This window comes from Oenanthe melanoleuca, chromosome 1A (assembly GCF_029582105.1).
Source record: "Oenanthe melanoleuca isolate GR-GAL-2019-014 chromosome 1A, OMel1.0, whole genome shotgun sequence".
Taxonomy (NCBI): domain Eukaryota; kingdom Metazoa; phylum Chordata; class Aves; order Passeriformes; family Muscicapidae; genus Oenanthe; species Oenanthe melanoleuca.
In genome coordinates, this window is record NC_079334.1 from 24,122,174 (window position 1) to 24,144,605 (window position 22,432).

At 46.5% G+C, this 22,432-nt stretch overlaps 1 protein-coding gene across 4 annotated transcripts; it reads right to left on the reverse strand.

The window, feature by feature from the left end:
* Positions 1–5,042: 5,042 nt before the first annotated feature.
* On the reverse strand, positions 5,043–21,453 carry LOC130265375 (suppressor of cytokine signaling 1-like). 4 transcript variants are annotated; one of them, XM_056514457.1, is made up of 3 exons: positions 21,057–21,129; positions 11,295–11,419; positions 5,043–8,140 (listed from the first exon to the last, which is right to left on the reverse strand). In XM_056514457.1, the coding sequence occupies exon 3, from the start codon at positions 8,072–8,074 to the stop codon at positions 7,391–7,393; it is 684 nt and encodes a 227-aa protein (XP_056370432.1). In that variant the 5' UTR covers positions 8,075–8,140; positions 11,295–11,419; positions 21,057–21,129; the 3' UTR covers positions 5,043–7,390. The 4 variants fall into 4 exon arrangements, with proteins under 4 accessions (XP_056370432.1, XP_056370410.1, XP_056370418.1 ...); XM_056514435.1 differs by lacking the exon at positions 21,057–21,129 and adding an exon at positions 21,210–21,452 and having other exon boundaries at positions 5,643–8,140; XM_056514443.1 differs by lacking the exon at positions 21,057–21,129 and adding an exon at positions 14,565–14,687 and having other exon boundaries at positions 5,643–8,140.
* Positions 21,454–22,432: the final 979 nt, after the last annotated feature.

Consider the following 22,432-nt stretch of genomic DNA (forward strand, 5'->3'; position numbering starts at 1 on the left):
CAGCTTTTCCCCACAGCAAGTTGCTCCCTAAGCTGGGGAAGCTGCAGAAGTGGAAGTGCTGCCTGGGACTTCCCTCCTGTGAAAAATCCCCTCCCTGGGAAGTCCACACTGGGTTTCAGAGCTTCTGTGTGGCTGTGCCTCCAAGGTGAGCTGGCACTCTTGCACTCTCAGGCTCCTCTTTCAGCAATATTTCCAGGGATCTGCAGTGATCTAGGAAGCGATACTGCTGAATAAATGCCAGGGTTTTTTTCCTTCTCTTGAGTGGTGCCAGCCCACAGGACCAACCTGCACACAAGGATGTGTGTTTCCTGCACCCATTTTGCCTGTGGTCTGATTCTGATAACCCTGACCTTTTCTCACAAAAACTGATGGTGTTCAGAGAAGACAGGACTCAGGCAGGAGAAAATACCTTGCAGATACATACCTCCAGTACTGTGACTTTCTCCAGGAATCTTTGCTGAATGATTCCACCTGTATTCCAGGTGGAATATATGGAGCAGTACACAGACAATCCACTTGAAGACACTAATATTTAATTTCAAGGGTATTACTTAACCCTACTTGGAAGGGCTTGTATCAACGCAAGGATCAGAGCAGCACAGGGGTATTTTTGCTGGTGCTCTCATTAGAGGTACCAACAGTGAGGTGTTTCAGGAGAAGGGTTTGCTGCAGTCAAGGCCATAAAGAGATGCTGAAGAAGGTTTCATCTGAAAGATAGTATAGTCCATGATCATGATGATATTCAGTAACACCATTTATAGGGGCTGACTTGAACAGCCTTGGAAGGAAGAATGAAAAAATGCCAGCAAACACATTAGGATCTCCTGCAAGAAGTTTTTTCATCCTATTGAAAAGCTTTGTTAGAAAGAATGATGAGAATGGTAATAATAAGGCACTATAATTATACCTGATCCTTCTATAATCTCTCTCTCTGCAGAGTTCAGGAGCACTTTACTGCTATTATTGGATTTGAACAGTCCCATCTGGATAACATACGACTGATTTGTTTGCATGGCTTATTTTAGGTATCTCAGCACATACATTAGAGTTGCCTTCATATCTGGTTGATTCCCTGCACAGTCTGAAGAGCAGGAAAAGATCTGCAGCTCAAGTTCCCCACCACCCCATTCTCCCATCCCAATGCCTTGGAGAGCTCCTTACAAAAGACCAAGGATAAAAGGAACCATCAGTCCTTACTAACTCAGTGCTGCAGAATGTACAACTGTAGTACTGAAGCACTTAGAACATGGAGGCTGGATACTACCAAGAACACCTGGATTTGCACCTGTGTTATTCTAGGCTTGAGATTCCATGGATTCCCAAACAACTCAAGATGCACTGAAAGTCAAGCAGCAAGAATCTGGCAAATACCTCATGCTCTGTGATCAGAATAGCTGCTACCTGAACCTTTTAAACAAATGGATGAAGCGTGTTTTTCCAGCAGAGACAGAACCAGAGAGAGGGTGAAGGGTGCTCACATCTTTCCAGACTTAGCATTCCGTGCAGCACCATCTCAGTTACAGAGCTGGTGAGCTCTGGCCACAACTCCCATTCACCATGTTTTAAATGAGCAATCATCAGTGTCACAAACCTTGTCCCCTTGCAAGAGCTTTTGAGTGTGAAGCTGGGCACTTCCTACTTTACTTTGCCATGGCCAGGAGAAATGAGATATAACTGAAAATAACTCAGACCATACTTAAAAACCCTATATAAAAATGAGATTAAAAAAAAATAATAAAAGCACAGTACAAAAACTATGGTTCACATGACTTGGAGAGTTTTCAGTCTGAAATTCACAGCAATTTGACATTATTTTGCAGTTCAAGGAGGGAATGTCCCTTTCAGACTGAAACACCATGAAACAAGCACAAGTTGCCTCATCCTTTTGTTCCTCTCACCACTTTTCAGGGATTTTTTTTTTTCTCCTGTGAATTGAAGAAGGGTTTTCTCCTGCATACCTTACACATTCCATCTGGCTTCATTGCAAAGACAGATGAGGTTTCCAGTGTCTGCCCATCCATAAGGCTGTGGGACATCTTGTTGAGGAGTTTAAGAGGACCCATTAGCTCTGTCTAGCTTTCCCCTACTTATTTTTTGGAGTATTACATCAAGTCTCCTCACTTTCATTCTCTTAGATTCTTCAGAGCCGTCTCTGTCAATTTGTTTACTTCTAGTTTATTTTTAAAAGACAAACCCCCAATGGACAGAAGCTCTCAAGTCCCTTTTGAAAATGCTGTCTTCTGCGTAAGTGCTTTGTTTGTGATCCTCTCCAATCCTTTAGGCTATTGTTTACAAGCTGGAAGGCATCTGCACTTGGGCTAATCATGCCGAATGCCAGCAATTCCCCCAGCATGATTTGTTGCACAAGCCAGTGGGAGCAGGGTTTGTTTTGATTATGTTTAGTGTGGAAAACCCACATTTTGCTCACATCAGCCTGACAAAACAGGGAGGCCTAATCCAAAATCTTCAGAGAGGAACAATAATCTGGCCATTGATTTCAGTGGCATCTGGGACCAGCTCAAAGACTGAGAGCTCTGATGGCAAGGGTGGTATCTTGGGAAAGTAGGTAGCCCAGGAGGCAAAAATATTTAAAAGTGTATGCAATTAATTTGCTCTGGGATGGATGAACCTAGGAGCTTGCCACTGCTTTGCTCCTCAAAGCTCTGCAGCTCCTTTCTGACATGCAGTTAGTCAGGCTGGGAGCCCCCAGCTCTGCCCCAACCAGCCATCACCTCGGGCTGATGCTGGCCTCCCCCAGTACCCTCAGCTGACAATTCAGGCTCCTTCACTCATTCTAAATTATTGTGATGTTTTTATCCTTGGCCTGTGCTGATGTTTGCCTCCAGGCATCAGATGGGTGTCCCAATTTTTCTGCTTGTGAAAGCTGGGAAGAAGCGCCCGAGGGCTGCTCCCTTTGGGGCTGCTGTCACATTGCTGGGGCACTCAACTGCACTGCAGGGGTGGGTGTACAGTTCTGCCAGGTGCAGAGCCCTCTGTCTCCAGAGGCCCAGCACAGCTGTACCTCACTGAGCCACTGGCTCAGCTGGCCTGGGCTGCTGAGCCTCAGGCTGAGCCTAGGCTGGCCTGCTCCCACATTCCTGCCATACCAGAGGTCTGCCCTACAAGGCACAGAACTCAAAGCTCCACCTGGATTCCTGCCTCTCCCCTATTTCCTGACTCTCTTCCTCCAGAGGTGTTCCATCAATCACCACAAATCCCTTTTTGTATCCACACAGAGGTTAACCTTGCTGGTGGACTATGGCAGAGATTTCCACAGCTTAAGCTACTATACATCACACAAAGAAATGTTTCCTTTTGAGCCTTGAACTTGAGTATTTCATCAGACACCACCCTGAATTTTTAAGAAAACACATGGTCACCTACTCCACAGCATTTAGGCTTTACAGATCTCTGCTGCAGACCTCAGCCATCTCTTTTCTGGCTGCAGAGTCCTACTATTGAGCCAGCCCTTGCACGGGAAGCGTTTGGAAGTACTTTGCTTTGCCTGCATCAAAACCTCAGTTCCACCAGCTCCAGCTGAGATCAGAAGGCAGCAGGAGCCTGCCAAGACCCAGGCAGCTCTGCAGGAAGGCATCGGGAGTTTCAGAGCGACTCTGTCACATCTCCCTCTCCCTCTGACACCTGCTTTCTCTCTGAAGGCTGCCCTCAGCAGCCCAGCCTTTGCACCAGGGAATGGCACAGGGCAGGCAGAAAGCTCCTGTGTGTGCACTTTTAACTGTACAGATGCCAACATCTAAGGAACTGAGGCAAAACAAACTCAATCAGGCAGAGCCATCACATTCCCTTAACCAAGGTTTGTTGTAAATTAAAGGGTTTAGCACACTTAAACACTAATAACACAAATATACATTTTCAGAGGGACATAAGGGTAAGGGTCAAAACTGAGACCCAGCTGTGTGTACACAGGCTTTATTTTGAAGCTTGAGTACCTAAGAAGAGTTCATTTCCCAATCACTGAGGATGACCAAATGTTAATACATTTTTAAAGTGTTTTTGCACAAACTTGTGTTTTGGTGAATCGTGCTCCCTAACAACATACAGACCCTTATGTCAGAGGTAATCAAGTATTATTACAAGAGCTGATGGCTGTGGGGCCCCTCCTGAGCACACACATGGGTACATATGGAAGTTATTAGCAAGTTTCAGTGAAGAATTTTGGGAAATTAACCCTTAGGGCCCCAGAGCACTACCAACAGACAGCTTGTTAGGAGCAGACAAAGAGCAGTTTCCTGCTGGATGCCTGCAGCATATTGGGACTGAAATCCAGGCCCTTCACAGCATGATAGAGGAAGCCCCTCTCGCAAGCACTAAACTTTTCAACTTCTGCTGCTAGGAAGAACACTTGAAAAAAACCATCTGCAAAGCCTGTGTAAGTTTCCTCAACAAACTGAAATGAGTCAGCTGGAGAAATGTATAACATAACATATAAAAATGCAAACAATTTTCTTCTATTCCCCAAATGGTGCTCAAGAGGTTGTGAGGAAGTTTGCAATTTCTTTTTAAGTCCCCTTAGGAGCCACCAAAAGAAACATTTGGATACAGACCACCAGGAGCTACTCCTACGTGACAGAGGGGCCGGTTCAGAGGGAGGGTCATTAAAGTGAACATCTCCCACTCTAATGAAAGCAGCAGTATAGTGTTACCCCATGGAAGTAAATTCTTATGGTTTTGCTTTCTTTTTTATCAAGAGCTGAAAGAAAAAGGTTTCTCTTCCAACATCCAAGCAGAGAACGAAGGACTCTAATGCTCACCTCAGCCAATGCACTTTTTACTTTCCTGTTCTTTCTACATTGATTTCCTTTCTTGCACCAATCCTGATCTGCAGAATGACCTCTCCTTGGGAATAATGAGGATACTCACATATGATGTGCTTTCAACTTCCACAATGCTTGGCAGTAATTCACTGCTTTTCATCCACAGATCTCAAATCAATTCGCTGCAGCCCTGCATGGAATTGACTTACTTGTAAGACTGAGACAAGTGCTTGCTGTGCAATTAAAAAAAAAAAAAAAAAAAAGAAACAAAATAAAGTAGACTTTATTAAAATCCAAACAATTTCCTTCTCTCATGGTGTGATTTTCCTAAAGAGCAATCCAGGCTGCAAATAGGGCTCTTCTGCAGCCCCCAGCTATATAACCCAAGATGCTCATTTGAGGCCAAATGAGAACAGTTCACAGCCAGGTCAGAGCAATACTGTCAGAAAGCTCTTCCCTCAGCGAGGTATAACCGTGGCCAGAAAACAGAAGCATTCCTGTGCTCGGTTCTAAACATGGAAGAAATTATACTGCTCCTCCACCCCCCTGCTTTCTGAAAGGAAAGCAGGAAGGCAGCCAAGGCACCTCAGCAGACATCCTCAAGAAAGAAAAAGATCAAGGGGTGGACACGAAGCCTGGGCCAGCAGATCCAGTCCCACTCCTCCATGGCAGAGAGGCAGGGCAGCTGTGTGGCTGCAGGGGCTTTCCCCAAGAGCCCAGGAATGGTCCCAGAGGTGCCCAGAGCCACCTGAGATGCTGGCAGCAAGCAACACTACACCCACATCAGCCACCCCAGGGCACACAAACCCTGTGGAAATGAACAATCCCAGTTCCCACTTTTGCACTGGGTTGAGAGATGCAGTAGCCACAGGGCCACTGAGCTGCATCTGGTCTCCCTGCAGCTGGAAGGAGCAGGCAGCAAGGAAAAGATCACCACTTTCCTGGCACTTATCTAACTACCTAGGTTCATAAGCCAATGCCCTGAGACAGGCAGCCAGGCACCTCACCACCAGCAGAGCAACAAAGCCCTCCAGAGAATAATTCAGAGTGTCTGAGTTAGGCTCCTGTGATGAATCACAGCCTGTATCTCCCTCTGTGCTGACCATACACTTTAGTTCCTCAGATAAAATAGCTGAAGACAACAGAGCAAATTCAGTATACTCTCTTTCCCTGTTCAACTTTTTCCTTCCATACAGGTCTGAAGAGGAAAGTCAGCATGAGCAAAGCAGGCTGCCTGCCCAGCTATGGATGTTTAGCAGCATATAAAATGAATTGGCTCAAATTTTAGAGTATCTGAATTTCTTCTTTCATGTAGCTGTTTTCAATCACTTATTTTGAAGACATCATACTGACTATCCCTGAAATGAACCATGACCCTATTTAAGCCAACTCTGTTCCTCCCATTTGTAGTCATACTCACCAGTTCAAGTTCACTGATGCTGTGCCCTGTTCTAAGATCTTGAATTGCTCAGTTTTTTTCAAACACTCAGTACAAATTCCAAGGTACTAAAAAAACTTCCTAAAAATGAGGGCTGAGATTATCAGAAGTATTCTCTGTTTAGAAAATTTTCAATTAATTACACTACAAGATGAATTTAAGTTTAATCTTCCTAGCTAGGAACATTCATTTATGCTCTGCTTTTGCTCTTTATGAGAAATTCACTTGTTCAGTTTCAGTTTGATTGCCAAGCCTGGGCACTAAACTAACTGTGCTTCCAACATTACAAGGGAATGAAATTATTGCCATGTGTTCACTGACTTTTAAAAATCAATATAAAAATTTTATTAAAATTTTAGAAGTTTTATATAAAAAAATTCTTGCCTTTTCAGAGGCAAAACCAAAACATCTTCTGATGCTCGACAGATGGCAGCAGCACACTATCAGATGAGCTTAAGAAAGGGTGCAGGATCCCATCTCTTCACACCCTCCCAGGGCAGATACAACTCTCCAGACCAGGGTTATCTCTGCAGGAATGCCATGCCCTTAAATACAGCATAACCCATCTACACTCTCAAAAATCCAATTGAATAAAGCAATGCAAAAGCCAGTGAAGCTGCATGTATCGTACATGGCTGCAATGGTTTCACCTGGTGCAAACACTGGCTTCTGAAGTAAGAGGCATCACATTTGTACTGCAAGAAGTGAGATGTGCTCTTGCTTCACCACAGCTTCGTGGGTCAGCACAAGGGTCATGCCCATCAAATGTCCAAGCTGCACTGCTGTGGGACTAGACTCAGCTGCATTCCACAATGGCAGATTTGAGGCAGAAATCGGCTCAAGAACTTTGGGGTAGAAGAGAACACAGGGCTGACCTGGGAGGAGGCAACTCACCCTTTTCTGAAGCTTTTAAGTTATAAATGAAGCAAAGAGCAGGACTTGCTGGCAGTGGAAATGTCTGCTCTTCAGGTCTGGCTTTACCCCAGGCATGTGTGGGGAAAGTCACACTCACTGTGTATGTAGGAGGACACTCCTGTCACAGCCACTGGGTTCAAGCTCTGCTCCCTCTACCCTCCCCCTTCCTCTCCCGGCAGCCAGTCCAGCCTCACTGGTGTGGCACATCCCACCAGCACAGTCATAAAAGAGGCATCTCCCTTCATCTCCCATATGCATGGCATCATCTCCCAGCCCAGGACAGAGAGGGGCTGGGGCCAACGCTGCCCTCTGACCCTCCCCTTCTGTCCAGGGGTGAGAACCCCTCTTCCCTCAGACACATCCCCAAGGAGCCCCCCAGCCCCGCTCTGTCCTCCGTCACGGCACCAGCAGGGAGGCTCCGGACGCACAATTCCCGCAGCGTGGGCACTGCCCGGCGGCTCCGGCACAAGGGCTCAGAGAAGACCAGGGGAGTTCCCCCCATCTCATCAAAGTGCAAGGGGTTGTTCCGGGTCCCCGCCACCACCAGCTCCAGCAGCCGGACCACGCAGTCCGAAAACCAGTTCTTGAGGCGGAAATAGCCCTCCTGGAAAGAGATGCGGAGGCTGACGGGCCCCGCGGGCATCCGCACGCTCAGGCTGAACAAGCAGTTCCCCTGCGAGCTGTCCCGCACCAAGTAGGTGCCGACGGGCTCCCGCTGCAGCTTGGCGTGAGCCTCCCCCACGGACAAGGGGCCCCAGTAGAAGTCACTGGCCTGGAGGATATTGAGGGATCGCTCCAGCACTTCCCACTCGCAGCTGCGAAACATCCGGAAACGATCGGGCAGGCCAGGCGGCGCGGGGCTGGGGAGAACACTGCGATGCTGCCTTTGCAGACGAGAAACAGCGGTGTGTGTGTTGTGCAGATCATCTGGCCTCCCTCTGATCATCTCTCAAAGAGCCCATGAATCCTGGGAAGATGCTGCCTTTACCATGCTTCCTCCTTTGCATCCAGCCTGTGGGACAGAAGCAGAGTGAGGCAAACCCAATACCTTCTTCAGCCTGGGCAAGACACTTCCCAAGGGAGAAAGACCAGCAAGAGTATCAAAGAGGGTACCAAGGAGCTATTGCATGTCACCAACCCCCAGCTGCGGGGACAACCAAGGATATATTTGTGCAGAAAGGGCTCCAGCTGGGTCCCTACCAGCACAAGGTGGCACTTTAGAGAGCTCTGCATCCATTGGGTTTCTGTGATTCACAGCCAGTGACTTCTGCACACCCTCCAGCAGACCTCAGCATTTCAAGATTTCCCTCTGCTGGATGTTTCAGACTCTTTAGAGTGGCCTTAAGATTGGAAAGGTGAAATGACACCACAAATCAAAAGGGAAAGATTTCCTAAAGCAGGGAAAGTATAATTTACTTTGTCATTCAGTGGAAGGTAGAAAGGTTTCCACACATAAAGTCCAAGGCCTTTCTCCAACAAACAGACTGACAACAGGACTTAGCAAAAGCAGAAGACAGGTATGAGCCTTTCTCACCAAATCCCAGGAACCACTTCCTTATCCCAAGACATGCTTGTTTCACTATGTGAGGAGAAAGCAAAGGTCTCAAAAAAAGACCCCTACATCATCTTCAAGGCTGAAACTACCAGGAATGAGTTCACTTAACACTGGTACCAGACACTGCTGATGCCCTTCCAGACTCTTAACTTCTGTTTCTTCCAGAAGGACAATATCCCTGTGCCTGCAGACAGTGCTGCCCTCTCCCAGTCACCATCCTCTAATGTACTGTCATGACCCAGCTCATCTCCTGCACCCTCTGTTATCATCAGTCTTGTTTTCAGAAATGCAAATTTCTGAACCCAGTGTTACCATCAGCCATCCAAGTCACTTCAATTATATATAAAAAAAATACATATTCTAAATGTGTGTCTGTACAGGCACAAACAAAAAAACCACAGCCCTAAGCCAGAGGCTCATTCTGTGTGAGAAGCTGAGCTGTAACATACCACTTCCCCAGGCCTGACAAGTCAGTAGCTCGCCGCCAAATGCTGCCCTCGCTCCCTTGACATACTCCATTAACCCAGTCATACTCACTCACAGCACAGCCATGCTTGGAGCAGAACAGAGTGCTGGCACAGCCTGCAGCAGAGGAAGGGACACACTTCATCTCCAGCAGTCCCCTCCTACCACAGACTTGCCAGAGCATCGGGGCTAGGGGCTCCTATCAGGCAGCAGGGAATGTGCAAGGACCTGTGCTTGGCTTGCTCTGCAGGGAGAGCTTTCTGTTAAGTTTAACTCCGTGCAAGGCTCCCGTCTCAAACCCTTTGCCAGCTATTCAAGAGCCTCACATTCCTTTTGGTGATCATGCCAGCTGGGTGACCATGCACACTCTGCACCCCGGGAGAGGACAAACACCTTTCCTTCACGTGGGCACAGTAGCTAGAGCAGGCATGTGCCTTACTACAGACATCTTTTCTAGTCTAACATCTCTCTCAATACTTAACAGCAATACCAATAAAGTAGCTGCCAGGCAAGTTTCATATATGAAGCCATAAGCATCCTTTCCAAGAGCAGCCTGGGAAGCTGATCCAGCTTATAGCCCTGTGATTTGCAGTCCACAAGCTGCTAATGTCCCTGGTACTGTTCTGAATGCTGTTGATCCTGCCCTCTAGGTACTTTCATAGTAGGAGGGAAATTCCATGCTTAGAGAAAGGTGGGAGGGGTAGGAAGGAGTTAATCGAGTTGGGTTTTTTCTTTTCCATTAAAAAAAAAAAAAAAAAAAAAAAGGCAGCAGTTGAAAGCAGCTCAGACCATTCAGCAAGTCAAAATAAATCTTCGGTGAAGGTGATTTAGTGAGCAGGATGCAAACAAACACGATCACCACTACAGCAACAAGGGCCATCTATCACCACCGAAAATTCAGCACAGAAGGCACCACAAGGAGTTCCAGCATCTCTGTCCCTCTCCTTCTTCTCTCTGCTGGGGAGGAAGCTATAGGGCCATTAGCTTCTATAGAAAACAAAGATCATCCACCAGATGCCTTCAGGACTGTGGCTATAGCTTCGAAAGGAGTGATAAGGAATCCTCCTGAACAGCAACTTCTCTGTCCAAATGGAAATTTTGCCAATTTCACGGGTCAAGTTTGGAAATTTAATTCAAGCACAAAAAGAGAATCAAATCAGGCAGCTGTCTTTCATTTCCAGGCTAGTTTTAAAAATAACAACAAATATAAAATTTGCTTAAGGTTGCAGATGCTATTTGACAGAAAAAAAACCCCAAACTGGTTTGTCCCAGTTTTTAACCTTGAGTCATTCACCCCTCCTTTAAGAAAAATCCACCGCTACTAGAAATCTGACTGACTAAGAACTGAGACTGTCATAATTTCAAATTCAAAGTAAATGCAAAAATAGCACCTTGACTACTTGTTCACTTGGTTTGAAATCTACATATAGGTCAAAGCCTCAGATGGGGGGAATTTGTTTAGCTTCATTGACCCATTTCCAAGAGATAAGTGCTTGGCCTGCAGCACAGCATTAGTTACAGTAATATTAGCCCTAGAAGTGCTTCCTGATACTACCTTCAAGGTTCACTTTTAATGGGTCAACAGGTCCTAGGCATACATGGCCTCCCACACCAAGGAGGATGTGTAGACCCAGGATTAGGAGTAAACCCAGCCAGGGGTGTAATACAACACACATACATAATTAGTTCTGCTGACTTGTCACACCACAATTTGCTTTCCCTCTTCTCCCCTCCAAAAAAACCCAAAAAAACCCAACGCCCAAACAAGTTACTACCTCCCTACTGCAAGTCAGAACAATGCTTGCAGCCAAAGCAACATACCCTAAAAAGCTGCTGTCCTGCTAATTAAAGCTGGATAAGTTTCCCCAGACTTTCTGATTTACTGCAAGTTCAAGAGCTTTTCAAAATAAGTGCTCTTGACACAGGGCATTCTGCTTTCCTCCTCACTCACGACCCAGGCAAGGCAGTGAATTTTATATATGGAGACAATTCTAGTAAACCAGGGGACTGCACTCAGTGTGTGGTGTCAGCCAAGACAACCCTGCACCCTGGGGCTTGACAAATCTGGTATGTTCAACATCAGCCTTAAGTATTCAGCTATGATGCATCCTCACACTCTTCTTCCAGGACACTTGAAAATGCTTACCTCTTTGTGTTTGCCACCCATAGGGATGAGTTTCTGGATGTCAGGACTGGAAGATGTCCAAATTCAAAAGCTCTGATGCAGCATTTCCCAGTTTTTGCACAGCTTTACATAAGAGCAAATCCATCCTTTGAAAAGAAAGAGACGTCCATCAAGCAGGTGACTAAGCCCATTAGTTTGCTGTTATGTGGATCTAAAATACAGCAAATCTGGGGACAGGTTGTTTGTCTCTATCTCTTTGATCTGTGTTACTGTAGAAACACATATACAGCACTTCAGATAGCAACAGAGACAGCAGGTTATTGCTGTTACTATTATTGCTACTTACAAAGCCAGGAACTGATTAGGTCCAGGCAGCTCACAGGTGGCCCAAGGACAAATAGAAAGACCATAACGTTGCCATCCTCTTCCAGAAGCAGGAACCATAAAACCCAAATGTTAAGAGATGATGGCAACAGGAATAAACCTAAGGATTCATAACAGCAAAGTCCCAACTTGTGCTGAATACAAAACACAACATTTAGAATACCTTATTTGACACCACATAGGTATCCATTCACTGCTGAGTTATCCTAATTGTGACCCAATCCGTTCTGGCCCACACTCTTCTGCTCTGCTTCCCCAGCTCTCAAGACTTTTCTTTCTCACCTTGCAGATGGAAAAGTAAACCCATTGAACTGGTGGAGCAGCAGACCACCACGTGTGCAATCACATGTCTGTCAGTGGATCTATCAGCAAGCTGAAAAAACAATCCCAGCTTTCTGCATGCCTTTCAGAGACAGTCTCTGCACAGCTTCACTTGTACCCACCTAACATCACCCCTCTGCATCCTCCCCAGCCCAGTCTGAACTGGGCACACACTCCACAAGCTACACTGACTTTCAACTAGCAAAACTGCAGGTTGATCCCATTATTACACTTCCCCACAACCACTCCATCTGCCTTTGACATCTCCCAGATATCACCCCTGCAGTTCCCAGAGCAGTTAGATGGAGGCTGGGATAATTAGGAAAAGCTCTCCCTAAGGTATCCTGCAAGCCCTTGCAACAGCATCCCTACTCCAGGCAGCAGAGCCTGAGCAGGCTTCTCTTGTTTGCACGTCTGCATCCCACAGAAATGCACTGCCTACTGATTTGTGGCTGGGAAGCCTGTTTCAGAGGAAAGCTTGAGCAAAGGGCTGGAAGGAACCTCCCTTGTAAGAGCCAAGCATGCAGCACTGGGTTTAATGGTAGGCCAGCCTGGCTCCCAGACCGCCACTGCCTGCCACACACCAGCACTGGTTTGAGTCACACTGGCACTGCCATGGTGCAAGTCACACCAGTGCCCCTTGCCATGAGCACCATGCCACAGCCAAGGTGACCAGGACTGATCCAGAAAGGGATCACAGAGGGGGATGGCAAAGGAGGTGCACAGACAGACGTGCCAAAGAGAACAGCTGTGGTTAGAGGAGGAATGTGGCCCAGTTCAGCCAAGAGGGCCAATGTTAATCATAGCCAATTTCTCTAGCACAAAGCAGACCTAGGAGACATTGCAATTCCCTCTATTTTTTATGCCATGGCAGTTTGATATGAGACTGCCATTATGTCTGACACATGAGAGAATATGTGGGGAAAAATACTAACCACACCACACATACATATCCCAAACCAAAACTGCATTTCCCTACACAACCAGCATCCAAGGATGCAATATTTAATAAAGTAAGCTGGGGCAGCACACACCCTGTGGCAGTTCCTACTTTGCACAGTAGAGACACAGTGCAGGAAGATCCTGCATGCAGGCTCTGGGAATCAGCAGCTGGACACCTTGCAAGAAGATTTATCTTATCAAACACCTCCCAACATTTTGGGTCTGGAGAACATACTTCAAAAGCCACAAATAACTTTGCATGGATCTGATATTAATATTTGGTACTTCTTAACATATTTTTCTATGGCACGTGTTTTCTGAATTAATATGGCAGTTTGCTAATCACGGCTAAAAGGTTTTTACTCCAAGAAAACCAACAAGACAGTCTGATGTGTGTCAAATACTCTTAAAGGCAGGGAAGGCTGCAAGCACTTTGGTTTCTCCATGACGGCGTTAAGTAAAACCTAACAAAGTGGCAGTTTAAAGGAAAAACTCATTGCCTTTACTGGGCTAACTGAAGGAGCTGGAAGAAAGACATCCATTTTTAGGGTCCCCTCTTTAAACCTTGGAAATACTACACACTTTCAGAAATACTTTCAAATAAAAGAGCTTATTCCTCATCAAAATAGCCCACTGTGAAACTGCAATCCCACCATTTCAGAACAACAGAGAAGCCTCATCACTTCCCTGAACTCAGAGGCTGCTCTGCAGTAGTCACAAGGAACAATAGCTTATTCCACAGCAAGTAAAACTACCAAAACTACCTTCTGACTTCTGCCAATGACATCTTCTACTGGAGAGTGAATTATTTCTGCCTTCTCCTGTAACTACTGGGGAAACAAGAAGAAGAAAAAAAAAAAAAAAAAAAAAAAAAAAAGAAGAAAAAAGGAGAAAAAAAAAAAAAAAGGCAAATCAGGAGGAGTTCCAAAGCTGCAGCAGAGCCTATCCTGCTATGGTTTAAGCAAAGAGAGTTGTTGCTTGCCTCTGGCCAACAGCATTTTTGGTAAGTGAGGGAAGCCCAGTCGCGTTGTTGCTCCTGACCTTTGCAGTTTCACAGCGAGCAGCCATTCCTGTGAATGTCAGTACACAAAACCTCAGCCCTGCGCTTGGCCAGGGAACACAGAGCCTGTGCTGCTTCCTTGCTCTCCCTCCCCACACACCAGCTCAGGAAGCAGCCCCTGGAAAGGTGGTTGGAGCTTTCCCCAGTTTGGGGGCAGAAACAAGGAAACGAGGAGAGAACACAAGGAGGAAGAAGAAAGAAGCCAAGATAACAGCAGTACCTCATGTCTCCCTGCTTGAAATGCTCTGACCCCTCTCCCTGCTGAGAGAAGGATCAGTGGGAAGGGGGTAGTGATGCCCAGGGCTGACTCCAACCCATCACAGCTCCTCGGCATTACCAGCTCCCCCCACCCCTAGACCACCCGCACAGGTACATTTCCTCTGCCTTTCCCTACTAAATTGACTTTGTTCCAGAGCCCTGTTTGAGGAAATGAGTAAATCCTGAGACACAAAAGCCATCAGTGGTCCCTGTGACAACCATGGCTTTTTATCAAAATCATCACATTGAGCCGGAAAGGAATTCAAAGATGCAGCTAACTCTGAGAAATGAGCAGAGTCTGCAGCCAAAACTGCAAGTATCCTTACCAGAACTGTGCTGCAAGAGGAGTCCCAGATGATTAACCAACACGAGCACAGGGGGACAAGAGAAACACCCTGCCTTGACTCTTCAGAAGGACCAGCTTCAAAAGATGTGAGAGGCCATTATGCAGCACCAGTTACTGTGCCTTCAGAGGAAAGGGCAAGGGTCAGAGAGCACAGACACACCACAACATTAAATTTTATAGTGGGGGATTTCCAACACACAAAATAAAGAAGCTAGTCCTGAGAGTCAAAAGTAAAACAAATTTAAAAAAAAATAAAATTAAGCTATGAAAGGTTATTTAGGAACTCTTAAGTGACAGAGCATGCAGACCTCCCACAAATGGTGGCACAGAGATGCTGCCTGGCTAAGAGGAAAGGCTTGGGGGACAACACAGGTCACAGCTTGCAATGGCTTCTGCTGTCGATCAGAGACATCAAACATACACACTAGAAAACCACAGTCCCTATTCAAATCTCTCTAGGACCTCAATAATCCTTCAGAAGATGAAAAAATAATCCTGGAGGAGCCAATACAAAGAAATAGAAATTATTAACAGTAGGGAACAAATTTATATGTCAAACTGAGGCAGTAGGTGGCCAAGATAAACGAAACAAAACCCAGAAAACATATGGCATTTTCAGTTTATCAAAACCAGAAAACCTCAGGGGGAATCATTTAGTTGAGTGGGATACCAACTAGTGGGGACAGGGACACTGCAGAAAAGTTACACAAACAAGCAGGTATTATTTTTTCCTTGCAGGGGATGTTGAGTAGATTTCCCAGTGTTTAATGCTGATTAACCTGAAAGGAAAAAAGAGGCTGCTCTATCAGAAGAAACGGATGGGGGAAAGCAACATTAAAGCAGAAAGCCAGTTGGGCATAGTGGACTATACCCAGAGATTTTGAATTGGAAATGGATGGTTGAGATACAAAGAGAGGTGTTCTCTCAACCAAATCAGCTGCACTAGCAACTGCCAGAGGGCTGCAAGTATTGGAAGGAACGTTTTTGACACGTGCCTGCTAAAGCAGGAACAGCACAAGGATATCTGGTGTGGGAGAAAGCCAACCTCCAGGCAGAGCTCCCCACCAGGCAGATGGCACCTGAAGAAGCAACAGATGACAAAACATTTTGTGCTTCCCAAAAGCAAGTCAAGAAGTTAGACATGGTACATGAGCTAAAGAGCCAGCAGCACACCAGGACCTGGACAGCAGATGGGCAGAAGACACAAAAACACAGGGTGAATGTGAGGTGGAAGAGGAGTGGAGGAAACCAAGGCATTTCATTTCATCCCCTGCACATCAGGTCACCTTCTGCCACCCTCCCATCCACTGCATCTTCCTCCTTGTTCGACTCAGCCCACTTTGCAGAGCATCCCACCTCACTCCTCAACAGGCTGCTGGGTACAAGCAGCCCAAAGGCTCCCCCATCTCTTACACAAGCCCTGCCCCCTTGACTGTTAAATGCTGACCCAGGTCTTTTCCTAGAATTGTCTCTCCCTGTCTTCAAGCTGTCATTACCCACAACACCTCAAACCCCTGAGGCCTAACCTTGCCCCCCAGCAGGCAGCTCACAGACTCATGTTGCTTAAATCTAGGCAGCCAACTCAAAATATAGTGAGCCCTCTCCATTGCCTTCCCAGGGTAAATAGTGACAAAATCACTTCACTCTCTGCAGGACAGAGAAGTCAGAGGTCATTCAAAATTCATCAGCAGGAAAGCAGAAGGTCAGGCAAGACTGTGTCCTGACACATGCAAATGCACACAGGCTTGTAGGAAAACCAGCTGGGTCTGTATTTTCAAGAGCAATAAATTAAGTGGCGCAGCTGACCAATGAGCCGAGTAACAGTGATGAGGGCTCATTAAAGAAAGCTCCAGCTCCGAATGCAAAAGCAGTCATTTAAAAACCAAGAAGCAAGCAGGAGTGGGAAAGTGCAAAATGGATGGGTGGGAACATAACAGTAATTGTCACCACCACCTGAGAGAATGTAGTCAGTTCTAGTCACCTGAAATAAAAGCACACAGAGCTGAAACAAAGAGGCTAAGCCTAAAGATGGGTAATAAGAAGCAACATGTAACTGTACAGAGAGAGACTGGAGAAATTTCCTGCTCAGTTTAGAGAGCAGATATATATACAAGAGGATGCCTAAGAAAGATACAGTACAATCAGGACATTCTTTTTGTATTCTTTCAGAAAACCAGATGAGAGGAAGTTCAAAGGTGACCAAGACTGAAAAGTAACTAATTTTAAAACTCATAAAAGGAAAAAAACTCTAACCATGTAGACTGGGTGGGGAAAGTGAGAGAAGTGATCTGAGGAGTCTCATTTCTCTTCTCTCACAAATGTCTTTGCTTTGTTTCTGTGCTGTACCCACCATGCCATGCTTTAGTAGACCTTAGGCAGAGGAATCCAGCAGCAAAGAGCTGGGTTTGTTAGCAACACCTTTTTAAGACACCTCTTAACCATTCAAAGCTGGCATAATAGTAAGGGGAGCCCAGCACAAAGCATAAATGCCCTTTGTGCAAAACTGAAGTAGTAAACAAGGGTATATGAAGTCAATACGAGGAATTAACTATGGACCTGCTGCAGAGTTAAAATAGCTCTGTCCATGTTTTCCTCATTCTTTAAAGCCTAAAAAGAGCAGCACACCTCTTCTTTGGATATGCTGACTTGAATATCAGCGTGCACCCTACGCAAATGGCAGATTTCAGTGTTTACTGCTAAAGCAGTAAATGTTTTGCCAGCTCCGACTTCCCTCCTTCCACACCACAAAATCACACCAGAAAACAAGGAAGAACTAAAATATGGATAAAGAACAACACTGCTGGTCTGTTAAAAAGCATAATCGAACAATTCCTGCACAATCAAATTGTGCTCATCACAACTAGTGTGCAAACTTATGCTGAACCCCCTTAGCTTCAGCAAGGCACCTTCAGCAGGATGTGCAGAAGCCCAGCTACACAGTTCAGACTAAAGATCTCTGGCATTTTCTAACTGCTAACAGCCACAGTCATTTTCTTAGCTTTAGCCTAAGTTTTCAAATAAACTTTGCTACTGAGGAAGTATGACAGTAGATCCAAACTGTTTCTGAACTGCAGAATCACATACACAAAAAATTCCCTTGTTGCACAAGTCACAATCTGAAGTCAAAATTTTTCTTCAGCATTAGCAGGGAGTAAGGGGAAGGACAAAAACCCTCTGCAAAAAAGGCAACTGAATGCTGCCAGCTTAACCCAATTTTGCCAGCCACTGCTCCAGTATAAAGCTGAAGGAGCCCATCTGCAAACTTAATAGTGGCACCCTTTGATTCTTCCCCTCAACTTTGCATGTGCTTGTGAACAAGCAGAAGCACACAAAGTGCAGGAGAAGCAGGAAGGGAGAAGGCAGAGAGAATGTGCATTATCAAAATACCTTGAGAGCGGTTCTTGGAAATGTGCAGCCTGCAAGCCTGTATCAGACACTCATTTCCTGTGAAGTGCACACAGGCCTTTTCATTTCTCCACTGAAGAGGATGAAAATAAGGGGCAGCTCTGACGTCTCCAAAGACAATACAAACCAGCATTTAACTATTCTACTAAAACTGAATTTACAATTTTACACTATTAAATACCTATTGAACAGAAGCATTGATTTCCATAAGTCTAAAAAGTAGGATTTTCTACACCTTTCACTTCTAAATCTTAATTTGAAACCTTGCACTTGGTGAGGGGCAAGGGGAAGAATTCTACTCGTCATTTTGATCGCTCACACCAAATCCTGCTACATCAAACAGCATTGCACCTTTATTTTTAAAAAAGACTGAGACTGATTTCAGCAAAATGGTGAGCTAATAAGTACCTTACTGAGGCAAAAGGATGCAGGATATGCACAAATGCAAACCAGAAGAGCAGGGTGTAATGAAGTGGACTGACAGGATAAAAGGGGTTAAGTTGCTATCATACCTGCCTGCTGCCTCTACTCACTTGTAATCAAGGATCTAATTAATGTAGCATTTAGTTGCATTATTTTAAATAAATATGCCTCCTAATGACATACACGCTTAACAGCTTTACTCTCTGAAAGATATTGTCCCTGTACGGCTCACTCAGCTCTCGCACCATCCACATTTTAAGTTACAGAGATGCACGTGCCTTCCTCTCCCATCTTGTGAGCTTTTGGCAAGCACCACTAGCTGAGGTCTGCAGTGGCCTGGAATAACAGCTCAGGAACACACCACCTCCCCACAGCTTTTATTAATCTAACCACAGTATCAACCCGACCCAAATGATGTCATATTTAAGTATTGGCACTATCTCTTTATTGTTGACCAAACCAAGGCTGGAGAAATCAAGGACAGAGAAGCTTGTGGGTGGCAAGGAGAGAGAGGGGTGGCAAGGAGCTGCAGGGAAAGACTAGGAGAAAAGAGCAAAACATTCCCAGTGGGGACAGAGAAAAAGAGAAACAAGGGAAAAAACACAGCTCTAAAGGCACATTTTCTCCTTTGTTTCTCAGCAATGCAACCGCAGTATTAGTGACAGCAATTAAGAATTTACACCACCCAACCCCAGCTCTATCCTTGCGCAAACCGACCACCAACTTCACAGAAATCCCAGCTGGACCGAGGAGGGTAAGAGGCACTGGCTGCAAGTTTGGAGTTGTCATCTGGAAACTGAATTTGGCCCTTTCTGAGCAGGCACAGTAGGGACAGAGACACATACCTGGGAAGATCTGAAGAAGCTCAGCCTCTCCTCAGTGCTCCTCTATGCCCATTATTGGGTACCCTAACACAGTTTACCTGTGCCTTCCAACACAATCTTACAGAAGACCCCTGTGCTGCCACTTAACCCCAGTACATTTCAGTAAGTGATAACCAAGCCAGGCTATTAAAGGACTTACAACATACAGAACATTAACAAGGAGCACAGAAATAACCAAGGCCCAGATCCCAGTTTAACTCAGGAAAAGATGGGAACCTGTGTGGGAGGCTGGCATCCCAGTAATCCTGCGGGTTTGTGCCCAAGCAACTTCCCCTCTGGAGGGAACAAGAATCCACACTTCAATATCTATGTTTTAAATCACATACCCAGCAGAATCATTCATGAACACAGAAACAAAGCTTGGCTTCATCTGCAGCGACTGGCCACATTTCGTCCTAACTTGATTCAACCAAGAGCAACATAATGTGATAATACAGCCTCAGTCTCACAAACTTCTGTGCATGTGCATGATTTTAAAGCACATGACCATTGCCCTGCTGTGACTGAATGGGCCATTTGACATTCACACAGCATCTGAATTGCAGTTGCAATTGTTCAGAGAAAGAAGATATGCTTGCATACCTTCTTAAGGACATAGTCAATAGAGAATGAAACATCAGGAAGTTAGTTATTTCTGATTCCACCCCATTCACAGAGTATGGTCAACATGTGACTGGGTTTTTCATTTAAATTCCGAGAGCTGCAAGGACTAGAACTAGTAAATAGCACTGTCTGGACCACATAGTCCTAAATAGCAGCTTGCTAACAATACTCTTTACCCTCAAATTTCCAGAACAATGGTCAAGCCACATCCCCCTTCTTCACCATGCAGAAGAAAAAAGTCAGGGACATTAACTTAACATTCTTCAGTTCCTCTCAGCTATCTCTGGGACTTATCCAGATCCTGTTTCCAAGCTTCTACTAAGCAAGAATTAATACACACTTAAACTGAACTTTTTAAAAAGGAAAAAAAAGAAACCTAAGAGTAGCACGAGCTGAGGTTTTACGCGGTAACCATTCCAAAATTCTCAGTAACAGCGCGTGTGTTTGTGGGAAAAAGTGAGTAGCAGATTCTGCATGGCTGTGAGCACCATGACTCAGATTGCATAAAGAAGGAGGATTTAGCGATAACCTTTGCGATGAGGCTTCTCATGGGCGCGCAGCACTGATCTTCTGAGAAACGGCAGGTGTGAGGCTGCGTTCTGACTGTGCCAGGTCTGGAGGATGGAGTTTCTCCGCCTTTCAAGGCAACCCCAAACAGGCATGCACACCCCCGAGTCACAGTCACCCAGCTTCCCTGTAACGCCTTCACTTCTGGCAGACACCTCCCTTTTCCAGCTAAGACTAAGTGCAAACACTCTGAACACCAAGTTACCAGGACCTGTGCTGCTTCCCTACAGACCCACCTAAGACATTACATAATTTACAGGTTTCACTTTAAAAGAAGCATCATCCTGTCCTAAACACCTTGACACCAGGACAGTCCCCATGGAGCCTCCCAGGCTACTCCCAGCACCTCGCCACCAGCCCAGGACAGCACATGGCTCCCTTCAAGCCTGGCGGTGAGATGCCAGCATCCCAAATCTCCCCCGACTCCTCGGGAAAAGCTCCCCAAGCCCCCAAGGAGCCAAATCAGCGGGGGCTGCACCCCCTCGCAAGCCAAGAGGGGATCAGAGCAGACAGACAGACGGACAGACAGACAGACTCCTCGCAGCCCGCCCCCCAAAAAGGCCGTTTCCAGTTAGCGCAGCACAACTTACTCTCGGCGCCTCCGGGGCCACGGGCGGGCGGCGCTGCCTGCGGTGCGGGCGAGCGCTCAGTGCCCGGCCCGGCCCCCGCCGCTCCCCGCCGCCGCCGCGCTCCGCATCCCCCCTCGGCCCCTGCGCTCACAAAGGGGCCGGTGCGCGGCTTACCGGGGGCGGCGCGGCTGCCCCGCCGGGCCCTCCTCGGCCGCGGCTTCGGCTCCGGGCAGCGGAGCGGCACAGAAGGGAGGGGAGGGGTAGGAGGGGAGGAAACCCCCCAAAATGTTTCTTTTCCGAGGAAGGAGCCACGGAGGAGGGGAAGGGGAGGGGTTTCGCTCTCCTCCACCACCCCGTCTTTCCACGGCGTGGCTCTTGCAAGGGGAAAAAAAAAAAAAAAAAAAAAAAAAAAAAAAAAAAAAAAAAAAAAAAAAGTAAAGAAGAAAGAAGTTTGGGTTTTTTAAAAAGAAAACTTGGACGGATAGCGGGGAGAGAGAGAGGAAAAGAGGGGGAAAAGGAAAGGAAAGAAAAAGATGCTGTGCAAGCCCCTCCGCCGCAGATTGGCAGAGGAACCCCACCGGGACGGCACCGCAGCATCCGCCAGCCCCGGGACCCGCCGGAGCCACGTGTCGCCCTGGGGAGGCGGCGGCCGGTCCGCGGTTCTGCCCCTCCTCCCGGCCTCCATCAGCTGCCCTGGGCGCGGGGCTGGGGCACCGCGGCTCGCAAGCACCGGGGAGGGGGCAATGTCCAGCGCAGAGGGCTCTTTACACCAGCGGAAAACAGAGAGCCTGCTCCCTCCCTACCTGGGAGCTCTCCCAGCTCCTCTCGGCCACTGCAGGAGCTCTCAGAAGTACACCGGGCACCCTGGAACCACCGTGTGTGTACCACTTCAAGAGTGTGCCCCAAAACGCACGCCGTTGCCTTGGTGGGTCTAATTAAAATACTGGAAATAATATAAAAAATTATAAATGCAGAAAAAGGTTATCCTATTAAATATAAATAGTGCACTGCATGGTGCATACTGTAAGCATATTGCTGCTCAGAGAGAACAGATGTAATAGAAGATAAATTTTGGACTTCAGTACAAACCTCACAGCTTAAAGGCCTAGCCTGTAGGGAAGCTATGATTTGATCAGGTCAGCAGAGCTCTCACTCTCCGACATACTTTCTCTAGATGCTGCGCACATTCCCTGGTGTGTGTATGCCAGGTGAATTGTCCTATTGAAAAAGCTCTATATAAACCCCAAATGCAGATGTGCTCTGGCTGCTCTATACCAGTCTAGTGATGCAAAGCAGCTGTAATTCCATCTTGAACAGCAGACTAAAAGCCTTACAGCTGCTTGGCATTGCTAGGGAGCATAAACCAGTCAGAAACACACCACTGAATCTGATCCTTA

Bases quoted from the DNA above. Each gene is read 5' to 3' on its own strand.
- LOC130265375 (XM_056514457.1), bottom strand. From the start codon at position 8,074: ATGATCAGAGGGAGGCCAGATGATCTGCACAACACACACACCGCTGTT.